Source organism: Miscanthus floridulus, chromosome 19 (genome assembly GCF_019320115.1).
Source record: "Miscanthus floridulus cultivar M001 chromosome 19, ASM1932011v1, whole genome shotgun sequence".
NCBI classification, from domain to species: Eukaryota; Viridiplantae; Streptophyta; class Magnoliopsida; order Poales; family Poaceae; genus Miscanthus; species Miscanthus floridulus.
Window position 1 is genome coordinate 18,001,159 of NC_089598.1, and position 13,587 is coordinate 18,014,745.

At 45.6% G+C, this 13,587-nt stretch overlaps 3 protein-coding genes across 4 annotated transcripts; 2 read left to right on the forward strand and 1 right to left on the reverse strand.

Annotated features, from left to right (window-relative positions):
• Nucleotides 1-3,544: 3,544 nt before the first annotated feature.
• LOC136528776 (uncharacterized) lies at nucleotides 3,545-6,358 on the reverse strand. Its single transcript, XM_066521763.1, has 4 exons — nucleotides 5,963-6,358; nucleotides 4,855-5,299; nucleotides 4,541-4,656; nucleotides 3,545-4,153 (listed from the first exon to the last, which is right to left on the reverse strand). Exons 1-4 carry the CDS (start codon nucleotides 6,303-6,305, stop codon nucleotides 3,717-3,719), a joined length of 1,341 nt encoding a protein of 446 aa, XP_066377860.1. The 5' UTR covers nucleotides 6,306-6,358; the 3' UTR covers nucleotides 3,545-3,716.
• Nucleotides 6,359-7,096: 738 nt separating this feature from the next.
• On the forward strand, nucleotides 7,097-10,252 carry LOC136528511 (uncharacterized). Its single transcript, XM_066521479.1, has 3 exons — nucleotides 7,097-7,303; nucleotides 8,154-8,675; nucleotides 9,914-10,252. Exons 1-3 carry the CDS (start codon nucleotides 7,267-7,269, stop codon nucleotides 9,949-9,951), a joined length of 597 nt encoding a protein of 198 aa, XP_066377576.1. The 5' UTR covers nucleotides 7,097-7,266; the 3' UTR covers nucleotides 9,952-10,252.
• A 353-nt stretch (nucleotides 10,253-10,605) lies between these two features.
• Nucleotides 10,606-13,211, forward strand: LOC136528510 (cysteine synthase-like). 2 transcript variants are annotated; one of them, XM_066521477.1, is made up of 8 exons: nucleotides 10,606-10,764; nucleotides 10,825-11,045; nucleotides 11,214-11,341; nucleotides 11,485-11,687; nucleotides 11,839-11,964; nucleotides 12,105-12,263; nucleotides 12,435-12,628; nucleotides 12,741-13,211. In XM_066521477.1, the coding sequence occupies exons 2-8, from the start codon at nucleotides 10,932-10,934 to the stop codon at nucleotides 12,864-12,866; spliced, it is 1,050 nt and encodes a 349-aa protein (XP_066377574.1). In that variant the 5' UTR covers nucleotides 10,606-10,764; nucleotides 10,825-10,931; the 3' UTR covers nucleotides 12,867-13,211. The 2 variants fall into 2 exon arrangements, with proteins under 2 accessions (XP_066377574.1, XP_066377573.1); XM_066521476.1 differs by having other exon boundaries at nucleotides 10,611-10,764; nucleotides 10,817-11,045.
• Nucleotides 13,212-13,587: the final 376 nt, after the last annotated feature.

Below are 13,587 nucleotides of genomic sequence, written 5' to 3' on the forward strand. Positions count from 1 at the left end.
CGAGGACAGAAGGAAGACACCAATTACGTGCCTTGCTTTCGAGCTGTGCATTATCCACATGGCTCTCGAGGGCTAAATCTGGACGTCTATGGAGGTGTATAGCTAATTTAATCATAGTGTGTAGAACTTCCATCTTCAGGAGTTTCGGACAATTGCAGTTGTTGTCAGCATCCAATGGCGTACGATGATTGGAGCATTATTATTCACATGGTTCTTTGAGGGCTAAATCTGGGCATCCATGGAGGTGTATAGCCAACTTAAGCATAGGGTGTAGAACTTCCACCTTGTGGAGTGTTGGACACTCTTGCGGTTGTCAGCATCCGATGCCATCGTCTTATTTTCAGCCATAATTGCAAGATTAATCAATTCATTGAAATCCTTGAAGTGAGGTCATAGACAACCTCTCTTGAAGCCTCAAGCTCAACCCGTTCTTGTTTCTAATGCACTCTTGAAGCCTCAAGTTCAATCCATTCTTGAATCTAATGCACTTGAACTGCCTCAAGCTCAACCCTTTTTTTGTATCTAATGCACTTGATCTTATCAGTGGACACGTCTAGTGGGGAGGGCATGGATCTTTTCTTTATTTTTTTTAGATTGCTATATCAAAAGCAAATGTGGTTATGTAGATATTGTACATGGTTGGTATTGGTGACTTCTGAATATAATATGATAATGCTCCTATCAGGACGCCCGTCCGTGACTACATCCAGACGCGGCTCCCCAGGAGCGGGCTCCAAACAAAAAACAAATCCCCATTCGGACGGACGCCTCCCACCGCTCACTCCAACACGCGCCGCTTGCCCTCGCTTCCTCCTCCCCATTCTTATCCCTTCCACGCTCGCGCCCTACCCCACCCCGACACGCGGCCATGGTGAAAGTGCATTTGCCCCCTATGTGGTTTTTGGTGTATTGATGGCATTCAAATTAGGGACTAATGAGATCTTAATGAGATATATTGCAGCTTTAGTCCCTTGAAAGTTTTAAAAGATTTGATCTAAGATAAAATGGTATCCCTCAGTTCTTCTAGTGCAAAAAGCGGACGAACCCAAAGCGCTTTCCAAAGCTTTTGTGTTTTGTTTTGGGTTTAAGCATGTCGTACTATAAAGAGGGATGTAAGTTTAGGTGGACTGAGGAAGATAGAGTGCTTAAGCATAAAAATAAAATCAAAAGAGAGACACAAAGTCACCTCACGAACACTAGTTTGTGGACTTTTGGTAGTCGGAAGTCCCGACGTTTGGTGCCGGAAGTCCCGGCGCTTGCCAACTTAGCCGCAGCCCACCTACGCACCTTTGCCCGACGGAAGTCCTGACGGGAGTCGGGAGTTCCGGGTGCCGGAAGTCCCGGCTCCCACCGGAAGTCCTGACGCTTTGGGACTTAGTTGCCTGGCTCGCTATGTCTGTCAGGAGTCCCGACGGAAGTCGGAAGTCCCGGTAATAGCCGAGAGTTCCGACGATATGCGAGCAAGCCCAGTGGACTGTCTGCGTGAACAGTGTTTTGCGTTGAGCCGGAAGTTCCAGCGATTTGTGTCGGAACTTCCGACTCAGATCTAAACGGTTGGATTTGCCTTTGAGTATAAATAGCTCTCTACTCTCTTCTAACCGGGACCACTTGTTCATTGCTGACCAACCTTCGTCCAAAATAGCTCCCAAGCATTCAAGGCTCCCCTCTCCTCTCCTCTTTGTTCCAATCTTCGATTGCCCTAGGGTTTTAAGTGAAAGGAGAGTGGATTGAGTGATAGAATCACTTTGACAAGCTTGAGCACTTGATTTCTTCATCAAGCCGGTTGGATTTATGTCTATTACTCTTGGGTTCTTGGAACCCTAGCCGGCTAGGCGTCGCCCAAGAGCTTCCATTTTGTGAAAGAGCCTTGAGAAGTTTGTATTACCCTCAATTTCTTAGTGAAAAGCTCAAGTAACATTTATGGTTGCTTTGAGAGAGGTAAGGAGGTGGAAGAGACTCCGACCTTTGTGGTCACCTCAACAACGAGGATGTAGGAGCTCCTTTGTGGAGTTGCTGAACCTTGGGATAAATTCTTGTGGCCCGCGTGCTTGTTGTTGTTGTAATTTGTGCTATCATATTTGTTCTTGTTGGCTTGTCTTCCTCCCCATCTCTCCTCTTAGGGTTTGGACTCGATCTACGAAGTGGTGAACTTCTGGCGTCAAAGGAGCAACCCCAACACTTCATCTTGCCACTAGGGAGTAGGGTTGTAAGATATCTTTCACTCAAAGTTCATTTTAGCACTTGTAGTGCTATTCTCGTAGGTCACGGAACTCCCCGCTGTTTGCGTTGGAACTTCCGGCTGCCGAAAGTTCTAGCCCAAACTGCCGGGACTTCCGACTATCATCGACATTTGACTTTGAGATTATGCAGAAATTAGATACGCCTATTCACCCCCTCCTCTAGGCATTATTTAGATGCTTTCACACGGCTACCTCCTTTGCCGGTGGCGGCGCCCTCACCCACCCCGGCGTGTGCGCTCCACCACCCTAGCGTCCTCCTCCTCCACCTCGGCGGCTCCTTCCCCCACCCCAGCAGCCTCCTCTCCCACCCCAGCGGCACCCCTCCCCTACCTCGGCATCCTCACCCACCGGGAGCGCCCAACGCCCGTGGATCCGGTAGCCCTCTCTCCCGCCCTGGCGAGATCCATGGAGCACGAGCGAGATCCATGGAGGTGGCTCGCGCGGTGTTGTAGGGGAGTGGATGGCTCTCCCCCACCCTAGCGCAGTGTGGTGCCCTCCCCACCGCTCCCGGCGACGCCCTCTCTCACCCTGGCGACCGAGCTCCCCCCACCCCACCCCACCCCACCCCACCGCAGCGGCCGGAATCGATCGGTCTAGCCTTCCCCTTTCCTATGTAGCATATGTATGTTTCAAGTATTTCAGGCGTTTCAGATGTATGTTGCATTTGTTTTCATATGGATGTTGCACATGTTGCAATTGTTTCAGAGGCATGTTGCAAGCGTTATTTCGAGTGTTTCAGATGTTTTAGAGGTATGTTTCATCTGTGTTTTTCGAATGCATATTGCAAGTGTGTTTATCTAGATGTTGCATATGTTTCACACATATGTTGCATGTATTTTATTTGCATATGATTGCAATGGGTTTCAAGTGTTTTTAGGTGAAGTGTTTCAGAAGCATGCTTCAAGTGTTTCAATTGTCTTCAGATGTATGTTGCAACTGTTGTATTTGAATGTCTCAAAAGTTTATTGGGTGTTGCATCTCTCCTCCCCACCTTCTGCTGCATCGTCTTAGTGTGTCCTCTTCTCAACGCCGACAGAGTATCCATACGACGCCACTGCTAGGTCCTTCCGAATCGGAGACGCCACATGCCCTTCCCCTCTTATCGCTCGGGCGACGCAGGCCCCACGTGTAGCACGAAACGGCGTGCAACACGCGGGTGTCCGTCCAGACATCCGGAGACCGGCACTACCGAATATAATATACACATCCGTACAAGAGCACACAAGTCATTGGTTGGCTATTATAATGTAGCGTAGGCACTAGAAGTACTCGTGATCATTCAGAACCAAATTTCACAGAAAAAAGTCTCCTTACCCAAGAAATACAACCCTCATAATAAATATCTGGAAGGTGATTTGGTAAACATTAATATTTGGAAGGTCACGCAAGAAATAGAGTAAGCATGGAAGTGCATGAGTGTTGTACAAAAGCCTATCAACAGTTAGCCAAAAAAAAAAAGCTCACCACGAAAAATCTTTAAACATCGTCTATGCTCAACATTAAACCTGATATCTGCACATATGCCATCTGAGTATAACCATTGAACACTGAGGCATCCAATCTTGCTAGACTGATTTTTCGAAACAAGCCGTAGCGACCATCTTCAATGATTGGGTCAACCGCACGTGCTGGGTCGTACCTTGTTTGATGTGTTAAGGATGGACCAGCAACAGGAGGAAGCTCCCAATACAAATCCATCACAGATTCCACGAGCCTACCGTTCTGAAAATGCTCTTTGTGCGAGATGGCCTTATTACTATGGTTGAAATTGTCTCGCATGTAACCTTTAACACCCCACCATGCATCATCCTTTCCACATAGATCATCTATCTCCACAGCCTTCTCCCAGAACTTCTTCCGTTTAAATCTTAATCTTGCCTCATCACTATCCCAAAAGCAGCTATGTCCACCACCTGGATGCAAGAGAATGTGGTGATTATATTTTGCAATTATGGTTCACTATCACTATGTTCTTTTAGAATAATACTATGCTTTTATCACAAGGAATCTTCAGGCTACAGAACATATCACAATATGTGCGCAAACAAATAGTACAGATTAATAAAAACCCTTTGCTCCATAACAGGTAATCTATGAATCTTAGATAGGTGAGCAAAGGGGAAACAAATACATTCCTCTATGGGCAATGTTGACAAATACATTCCTTGTCATTAACTAAAAGAAGATGCAGATCTGATGTATGATTGATCACAGATCTGTTGCACAGTGGATCTGTTGTACTATGGACATTTATTTAGAGTCTAAGCAGTCCACCGAGTCTAAGGTGACAAGCCACAAACCTCTGATGTATGATTGATCACAGATCTGCCTCAAGGAATAATGGTCACCTGTACCAGTATCATAGTTGTCCTCAAATATGAGATGCCTGAATCCAGCCTTTAGCGCTTGCTTTAACCTATGCATAATATGTTTTAAACAAAAGTATTAAAGCGAAAAAATTAATTGCTTGATTTCTCGTCACTTCCATGCTTAGGATTTGGTGACAAAAAAGAGCAGTAAGCAAACACTAAAAAACATGGGACATGGAATCAGAATTACAGTTTACCACGATCAAGATAAAAACAAACAGAAAAGTTTTATGAATAGATTTTACCTTTTCAACTCACTTTGATGGTCATCAAAGAAAACAAGCACCTTAGCGGGATCAGAAATGCCATGATTTCTCAATAGTTTTCCCCAATCAACGCTTCCAAAATCAACAAAATCCTTCCCAGCGAGGTAAGAGCAGTTTCCATCAACATATGCAGGTCCCTTCTTAAGATATTTCTCAGGGTGCCTGGGAGAGAGTGATATAATCCTAGTATTTGGCATGGCCTTTCGCAAAACCCAAGTAGAGTGCCCCTTGAAAGCACCACTCTCAATCATCAGATCCGGTTTAAGCCAGCGAGCCATAAACCAAAGCCCAAAACTGTGGTCAAAGCCCATTCCATACATATTATTCTTGATGGGGCGTGTCTCATATATTGGTACAAATTCTTCTAATCCATTAAGTAGGTCTTTAGACGTCCATTCCACAGTCTTCCCTGTTTTTGATCTGCCTTTTGTGATGGAGAAAAAGGATAAGATATTGGCATCCCATATAATGTAAGTTTAATGTATCAAATAAACTGACACTGAGGAAATTATGGGTGGCATCATCGAAAAAAAAAAACTCACTTCAGAATTCACAGCATGAACAACCTACTAGCATAAATAACTGTTCATTACAGCCAACAAGTCTGTTTCTAGAGGAATACCAAGTAAGTGCCAATAGTTATGGACTGACGTTTTGAAGAAAAATCAGTGGGTTATACGTAGCCAGTTGGCCCTTACAAATTATCAAACTGTGCTCTGTTCACTTGAACTTATCATAGTACAGTGTTTTTCTCTTAAAAAAAACAGCATCAGCCGACTTATCATCAGAAAAAAAAAAAATCGGCCGAGGTTTCAAACGATAGTACCAGACTACCAGGCAGCATTTCAGCTGAATCTATGGAATGACTAAGCGAATTACCTATACAGAAAAGTACTAAGAAACAGAACAATCAGACACTCAGACAGAAGGCAGATTAGTTTGGTATGTGAGGATTATTTTTTCCCCAGACGAATCGATTAGGTTGGCAAAGTACGAAGAAGAACCAGAGTGCTTGAACGAAGCAACCCGATCTCTCTCTCTGAAAGAAAGGAAGCAAGCAACAGGCAACAGCGGCGCGAGTGCTTACACCAGGGGACGCCGAGGGAGCCAAAGTCGGAGGCCGCGGCGGCGTCGGGGAGGGCGAGGGAGCGCGCATCGAGGCGCGGCGGCGCGCAGTCGATGCTGGGGCGGGCGCGGCCCCAAAGGAAGGCAGCGACGGCGACGGTGAGAAGGAGCAGCAGGGAGACGACCGCGCGATGGGAGGAGTGCAGGCGGGTGTAGGCGGCGGCGACGACGAAGCCGGGGTGCGCCTTCCGGGTCTTGGACTCGTCGCCGCCGTCCCCGCCACCGCCGGCGGCGGCGGCGGAGGCGGAGGCGGAGGAGCAAGACGTCGCGCCGGCCGCGCGGGCGGAGAGGCCAATGTCGTGCATGCCGACGGGACGGTGAGGAGACAGATCGGGGGGAAAGTTTCTCGGTGGTGAGAAAATTGCTAAAACAGGACTCCCAAACATGTGCCTTTGCTAAAATAGGACTCTTAACGTTGGCTTTGCTCAGATAGGACTCGAAACGTTGTCACTTTGTTATAATGACATTTTGACACTTTTAATCACATTTGTCATCTCAAATACATGTATTTTGCCTTGAGCTGACTATTTTGCCCTTAGGCCTTTAAAACACGTGTATAGGTGGGCTGCTGGCCGCTGCCTGGGCTGGATGGCCGGCCGCCTGGCCATGGCTTGGCTGGCCATGGCTTGGGCTGGCTGGCTGCCGCCTGGGCATGGCTGGCCGTGGCCTGGGCTTGCTGGCCGCTGCCTGTACAGTGTAGTACGTACTACATGTACAGTGTAGTACGGAACAAACAAGACTGCCTCGTATACGTACTGCATGCATGCATATGATTAGAATACCAGAAGGGCAATACAGTCAATATGAGAAAATACATGTATTTGAGTTTTGGAATATGATTAAAAGTTGTCAAAATGTCATTATAACAAAGTCACAACGTTTCGAGTCCTATTTTAGCAAAGCCAACGTTAGGAGTCCTATTTTAGCAAAGGCACATGTTTGGGAGTCCTATTTTAGTAATTTTCTCCTCGGTGGTGGACTGGTGGTGGAAGATTGGCCGGGCTCGAGTGCGCTGTAACTGTGCGCGAGTGGGAGTGGAAGAAAATTGGTTATCTCCACTCCTAAAAATTCCTAAAAGGCCGGTGAGGGTCTCGCGCCTCCTCCACTGGTTCGCACTCGCCGCCGCCGCCACCGCCACCGCCCGCTTCCGTATCTACCAAGCGAGGAAGCGGCGCGAGGAGCTGAGGAGAAGAACCCCTACGCGGCGTGCCTTGCACTTGGCTGTCGCCGCCTCTCAGTTTTGGCCAACGCCCGAACTAGGACGAGATGGGGGCCAGTTGTCTGTCAAGGTGGACGTGGACAGGTAGAGCTCTCTTTCTTTCGGATTCGTTCTCATGTTGTAAAATAATCTCTTGGTTATGAACTGGCATATATAAATTAACCACATGAGTTTGGATAACTGCTGAATGCTGATGTTATCTATCATGGCAAAAGAGCAATTGTGGATTAAAGGGAGGTTGGTCACTAGAATGAATTTGCTCAAAGTTTCAGACTTGCGGTAAACTAAAATACTTTGTTTAGGTAATGCCCTTGAGTCAACCATTCAACCTTCTGCGGGTAAACTAGAATGAATTTGCTCAAAGTTTCAGACTTGCAAAGGTGATGTCTTCTCCCTTCTTCTGAACTTTGCACTGGTTCATCAGGTTTGTTAAATGTTTGATAGCCTAGTCAATGTTTGGTCCGTTAATAAGTGATATGGGACAAGTATCTATTAAAACGTCCTATTCGCTTGAACTTATTAGCCTGCCTTATCAGCCATGGTACAATATTTTTCTCTCACAACAAAAACAGCATCAGCTGACTTATCAGACGCAAAAACCATCTGCCGAACAACTCAAAAAACTTGTTTGGTCAATACGTTGATTAAAGATTATGTACTACCATGCTTCTCCTACTTTAGGACGGGGAAGTGCCATGTGAAAAAACAACCACTTTGCAAGGGAGGCTGAAGTAGCAACACAGGGTGATGGAAACGAACTGCAGTTTCACATGTACAATTGCTTAATGTAAGCATGAGTCAAATAGCCACGCTCGCTAGTGGTGTTGAGTTTGACCTGGTTACTTTAAAAAAAGCTGAAAAAATATTTATTTATTTTTCTTGTTCACTGCAAAATTTTTACCTTCCTTTTAAAAAATATATTGTTGTTCCTTAGGCGATGAAAAAACAAAACGTGCGCTGCCTAAAAAAATTAAAAATAACGCAAACCTGCAAATCTTTGTGAACTGGGCCCCCAACATGCGGCCAACTGAACGCTGCGTCCCGATGGGCCGTTGTCACGTTCACGGCTGGGCCCGACTAACCGCACGGCTCGCCTCGCCGCCGGCACTCGGCAAGTCTGCGCAGACGACGACGAGAGGGGGCGAGATGGAGGCGGCGCTGCGCGGGATCAGGGCGAAGCTGACGGAGCACCGGGAGAAGGTGGTCAGCGCCCTGCTGCTGGGCTCGTTCGTGGTGCTGGGGTGGCGGTCGTCAGAGCAGCAGCGCGAGATCGAGGGCCTGTTGGCCAAGAAGCGCTCCCTCCGAGCCACCAACGCCTCCATGTCCGCCGCCATGTGGGCCTGGCGGGAGGAGCTCTTCTCCCTCGCCGCCGCGCCCTCGTCCCCAATCTCCCTGTCCCGGCTCCGCCACATCTACGGCGAGGAGGAGCCCGCACCGCCCGCGCCCAAGCTGCCAGGTGGGTACCCCCAGTGCTCGCCGCAGTGATCTGATTGGTGTGGTAGATAATTTGATACTGTATATTTTTTCTTGTAGAACATACTATTCCGGTAAAATTTCATGTTTGATTGGCATGGAAACGTATAGTAGTTACAATTCAGAACTTCATTTAGTTTGCAATCCCGTCCATACCGAATTGTTATACGATCTAGTAGGTTGAAATGCCACTAAGCTAGTGAGATTTTGCTGTTCTATAAGTGTGGAGATTATGCTCTGCACTTGACAGGCCAAGGTGCTTTGCTGCACTAGTATGATGCCATTCTCTATACTGTACTGAATTTACAATTTTCTGCGTGAAGAGTGTATGTAGGGACTTAACAACACATCATATAATGCCAAAATTCCGACCTGCAAATCAGTTTGTGGGTTGCACACTTGCTCTCTTGGAGCCATATGTGAGAGAATTGCTTATAAGTTACAGTTTTGCCATTTGCTTACCATCTTATCCATTTGAAGTTTCGTTTCCTGTCCAGTTAGCATATTTGGGTTCCATGATTCTGTTATAAAAAAAAAAAGCTTAGGCTATATTGTCACCCAGATTGAATGAGATTACATAAGAAGCACGAAATGCACATCAAGGGTTTATTGTAGCTGCAATTCTGCAAATGTACGGTTATGCTCTTTTCCTTGTTCATGTATTAGGCACCTTCATTCATATTGTACTAACAGTCTTATACTGGTTGGTTTTTTTAAAAAAGTCTAATATTGGTACTTAACAATGTGATGTGCAGAATGGATTTATTCTTTGTCAAAACTGAAATTATCATGCAGTCCATGTCTCAATGGTAGATGTTCTGGTTGTCCATGTTCTCTGTTTTATTTGCTCTGAGAGAAGAGAAGTAGCAACTTAATATGCATTGGAGGTGTGGAGTATGCATATTTGTTCTTTTGTTAGTAAGGTATTATAAATTCACAATTTGTCCATCAACCATTCCTTATCTGTATATGTTGGCATGGCTTTACCATAAGAGTCCCTTAACAAGTGTGCAGTGAGGTGATTTGATTATCCTTCTCAGCTTCTTGAACTAGAAATCTTTGGCTCGCAACATCACATGTGCATTTTCTTTCCAAAACAAAAGCGTCACATGTACATTGCTTGTGGCAAGTACTTGCGAAAATGAGCAGCTCACTAATTTTGCATCTGAATTTTGAATGCATCATGGCTGTAGTAAAATTGTTGGCCTTTTCAATATGCAGGATCAAATGCTGGGGAGGAATCGATCTCCATAGCCTGAACTTTTTCGCACCTTTCCAATCGAGTGTGCCGTGTATAGCATGGCCGGCTTCCTGAAGGCTAGGATGCTTTGTTAGATAATCATGAGTAGTTCTGCACTGGATTGCAAATAATTTTCATGGACCTAGCGTAAGGAACAAGTGGTGTGACTGGTGTCTCAGGTCTGGCTTTTCAAAGTTGTACTGTGGACTGACATAAAGGAACAGTCAGTACTGTGGACTGACATAATGGTGAGCTTAAGGCTCTAGATATTTTGTAATTCAAATTCAAATGCTGTGCTTCAACTTTCAAGCAAAGTCGACTGTCAATGGACAAAAGAAATAAACAACAAAACGTACACGATTTTAAATGAACGTGCCAGCCATGCAGGAAACGACGAAGCTGCAGGCATAACTGTGCTTGTCTGCAGATGTTGCATCCCCGCCTCGGAGTGCTTATGTTTTGCATCGTTTTAGCACAGAAAACCTCATAACCGGTGAACTTAGGCGCTCCATGCCTCCATATCCTGAGAATTTCCATGGAAATGCTAACTGTTTGAAGGCGACGTTTTGGATAGTTGAGACTTGAGAGCACATTGGATAGCAACATGCACTCATCCTGAATTAAAAAAATGCGCTCAGCCTGTGAAATACTTAGGGGTGGATGCAGACTTAGCCTGAAGGAGAGACTTCATCTTCAACCTTCAGCCTCCAGCCCCTCCTATCTTCTATGCATTCAAAAACGAAGCAGGGCTCACGGAGGGGCTTTAGGGCTTGCAGTGGGCAGGAGGAGCTCAGGCCCACCGCCCACCCGCTGGATCCATGCTCCTAACTAGGTAACACTACTTGTTTATTAGGTAATCGTACTTACTTTTGTATAAAGTATAGTCTTGCAGATGAAATAGAGTAGTGCTAGGAGTCAGTAGATCGAGATAGCTGAAGAGCAACACACTGTTCGCTCTTCCGTTTCACTGAGAAAGAACTAAAAGAGCAAGAAGAGAGCATGGAGGAAGGGGCAGGGAGGAGAGGGATCCCTTCGCTGCTGAAATCACCGGTGCCGGCTGAAACTGAAGCCGCTTCTCTGCAGCAGGAGCACATCGCCTCTGATATTACTCAGGTGAGGCCATCTAGTCTCTCTGTCCTGGGCTCCTGGCATCGGTTTCCACTTTTTTTCAGTTTATTTTCTTGCTTGTTTGCATTTTTTTTTGTGAAGATTTATTTCCATGTATTTTAGTGTTGGTTTGAACTGCCATATACATATGTATCAACCCCAGTTTCCCTGCAGCTTGTAGGATGGACGCCACTGATAGAACTGAAGAGAATAGCTGAGAAGGACAACGTCAACGCCCGGATTGTTGGCAAGCTGGAGTGCTACCAGCCCCTCTGCTCCGTCAAGGACCGCAGCGCTCTGAGGTATTATCTAGGGTTTGAACTCGTGTCATGTTGAAGCTACTCGCTGATGCAAACATTACTATCCAGTCTCTATCAGAAAGTAATCCATGTTATTTCATTGGTCCATTACCAATGGCCGGCACTGTGACTGATGTTCTTCACAGAATGATTGAAGATGCAGAGGAGAAAGGGCTGATCTCGCCTGGCATCACAACACTGGTTGAGCCGACGAGCGGCAATATGGGCATAGGTCTGGCGTACATTGCTTTGACCAGAGGTTACAGATTCGTTGCAGTCATGCCTGCCGAGTACTCACTTGACAAGCAGATCTTGCTGAGGTACCTGGGAGCCGATTTGGTGTTAACTGGTAAGGATTGCAGCTATGGAGCACATACTGTCATCTTGAGCCTTGAGACCAATGTCAAAAATGGAGTAGTGCATTTGATGCCTGTTTAGTTTTCGCATTTGCAGGACTGGCTTATATTACGAATTCTTATCCAATGCTATGCTGTTTTCAGATCCTACGCTTGGCTTTCAGGGACAACTTGACAAGGTGGAACAGCTCAAGAAAGAAATACCCAATGTGCATGTTCTTGACCAGTTTGCAAACGCAGCAAATCCTGAAGCACACTTTAAATGGACTGGTACCTATCTTTACAAAGGACCATCTAATCACATAAGAGTGATAAATGAACTTACCTATGAAACATTAGCAGCATTTTTTTTATCCGGATCAGAAAATGTCTTGTTGTATGATACATCACCTCTGTCCATTTGCACTTAGGACCTGAGATTTGGAAGGATACAGCAGGCAAAGTAGACATCTTTGTGGCCGGTTCAGGCACAGGAGGTACTGTTTCTGGTGTTGGCAAATACTTGAAGATGAAGAACCCAGCTGTGAAGGTCATTTGTGTTGAGCCTTCTGAGAGTCCAGTTATTTCAGGTAAACTGCTAGCCCTGCAATCATGTAAAGTTGTAAACATAAAATACCTCATCGAATCATAAAATGCTACAAGAAATAAAAAAGACTAAAAAAATCTAAATTGGTCACTTGCAATGATTTTGCTACACGAGTTAAATTGATTTGATAATAGCTTTGCTGATTTTGTTACAGGTGGCAAGCCTTCTAGGCATAAAATTCAGGGAGTCGGCCCAGGATTTGTGCCCAAGAACTTGGACACCTCAATCACTGATGAGATCATTACAGTAACTGCAGAAGATGCAATGGCAAACGCTAGGAGGTTGGCCAGGGAAGAGGGCCTACTAGTTGGCATATCATCTGGAGCAAATCTGGCAGCTTGCCTGAAGGTTAGCACTATCGCGAACTCTTTAATTTTTCTGACTGGATGTAGTTCCATGCATTCTTTCGTATCTTTGCTCACCTTACCTTATATTTTAAATAAATCAAATGCATTTTTAGGTGGCATCAAGACAAGAGAACAAAGGGAAGATGATTGTCACTGTGTTTCCTAGTGGTGGCGAGAGATACATGAACTCCGATCTCTTTGCAGCTATAAGAGAGGAATGCATCGCCATGACCTTCTGATCTTGACGCTTGTGCAGATCTGGTGATCTGTTATTCTCGGCATGTAATAAACTTTAGTATCATTGATCCATCCAATCCAACAAGTTGCTGAGGCGGGCGGGGTTCAAGATTTGGGACCTGCTGGCAGAAGATTGCTACGCATGTGCATTCCATTAACAGGAAAGACATGTTCTTGGCTAGGGACCTTTACAGCCTTTTGAGGATTGATGTAGTTGGTCGTGCTTGTTTGCTTCCTAGTTTCCATATTTCTTGGCCACGGAATTTCAGCAAAGAATTGTACCAGAAATTATAAACTGAGAGATGCAAATTTTCTATCTTGGATCTAAGTGTCATGTTTGAAAAAAATAACCACTTGGCCTCTGAATAAATACATTAACTCACCTCAGTTTACTTCATTTATTTGCCGGAATTGCAGTTTGCATCTTGTTTTGAGTTCTAGCAAAGCCAAGACGCACCTCCTTTAACAAAGTAGTCATAACCGATGGACAATTAACCAGGCCCGTGTTCCAAATGTGGACTGACTATTTCATTTGTCTCGTGCTGCGACTCACTGTCGACGAGCAACGGAGGAAAGCCCACTTCCGAGCCACCGTTGTACCTGTCACAGTGTCACCTCAGCTTAGTGTTTAGCACCACCTCGCTAATCTACACTCCACAACACCAGCTTAAATACTCGTCCAGACCGCCCATTCTCCCCGAGCTCACTAGCGAGAGCTGCCGT

Excerpts from the sequence above, each read along its gene's own strand:
- LOC136528510 (XM_066521477.1), top strand. The coding sequence starts at position 10,932 with ATGGAGGAAGGGGCAGGGAGGAGAGGGATCCCTTCGCTGCTGAAATCA. Across the intron at positions 11,342-11,484 it reads AAGGACCGCAGCGCTCTGAG|AATGATTGAAGATGCAGAGG; the intron begins GTATTATCTAGG and ends TGTTCTTCACAG. Across the intron at positions 12,629-12,740 it reads ATCTGGCAGCTTGCCTGAAG|GTGGCATCAAGACAAGAGAA; the intron begins GTTAGCACTATC and ends ATGCATTTTTAG.
- LOC136528511 (XM_066521479.1), top strand. The coding sequence starts at position 7,267 with ATGGGGGCCAGTTGTCTGTCAAGGTGGACGTGGACAG. Across the intron at positions 7,304-8,153 it reads GTCAAGGTGGACGTGGACAG|GCGATGAAAAAACAAAACGT; the intron begins GTAGAGCTCTCT and ends GTTGTTCCTTAG. Across the intron at positions 8,676-9,913 it reads GCCCGCGCCCAAGCTGCCAG|GATCAAATGCTGGGGAGGAA; the intron begins GTGGGTACCCCC and ends TTCAATATGCAG.
- LOC136528776 (XM_066521763.1), bottom strand. The coding sequence starts at position 6,305 with ATGCACGACATTGGCCTCTCCGCCCGCGCGGCCGGCGCGACGTCTTGC. Across the intron at positions 4,657-4,854 it reads CATCAAAGTGAGTTGAAAAG|GTTAAAGCAAGCGCTAAAGG; the intron begins GTAAAATCTATT and ends TATTATGCATAG. Across the intron at positions 4,154-4,540 it reads TGATCAATCATACATCAGAG|GTGGTGGACATAGCTGCTTT; the intron begins GTTTGTGGCTTG and ends TCTTGCATCCAG.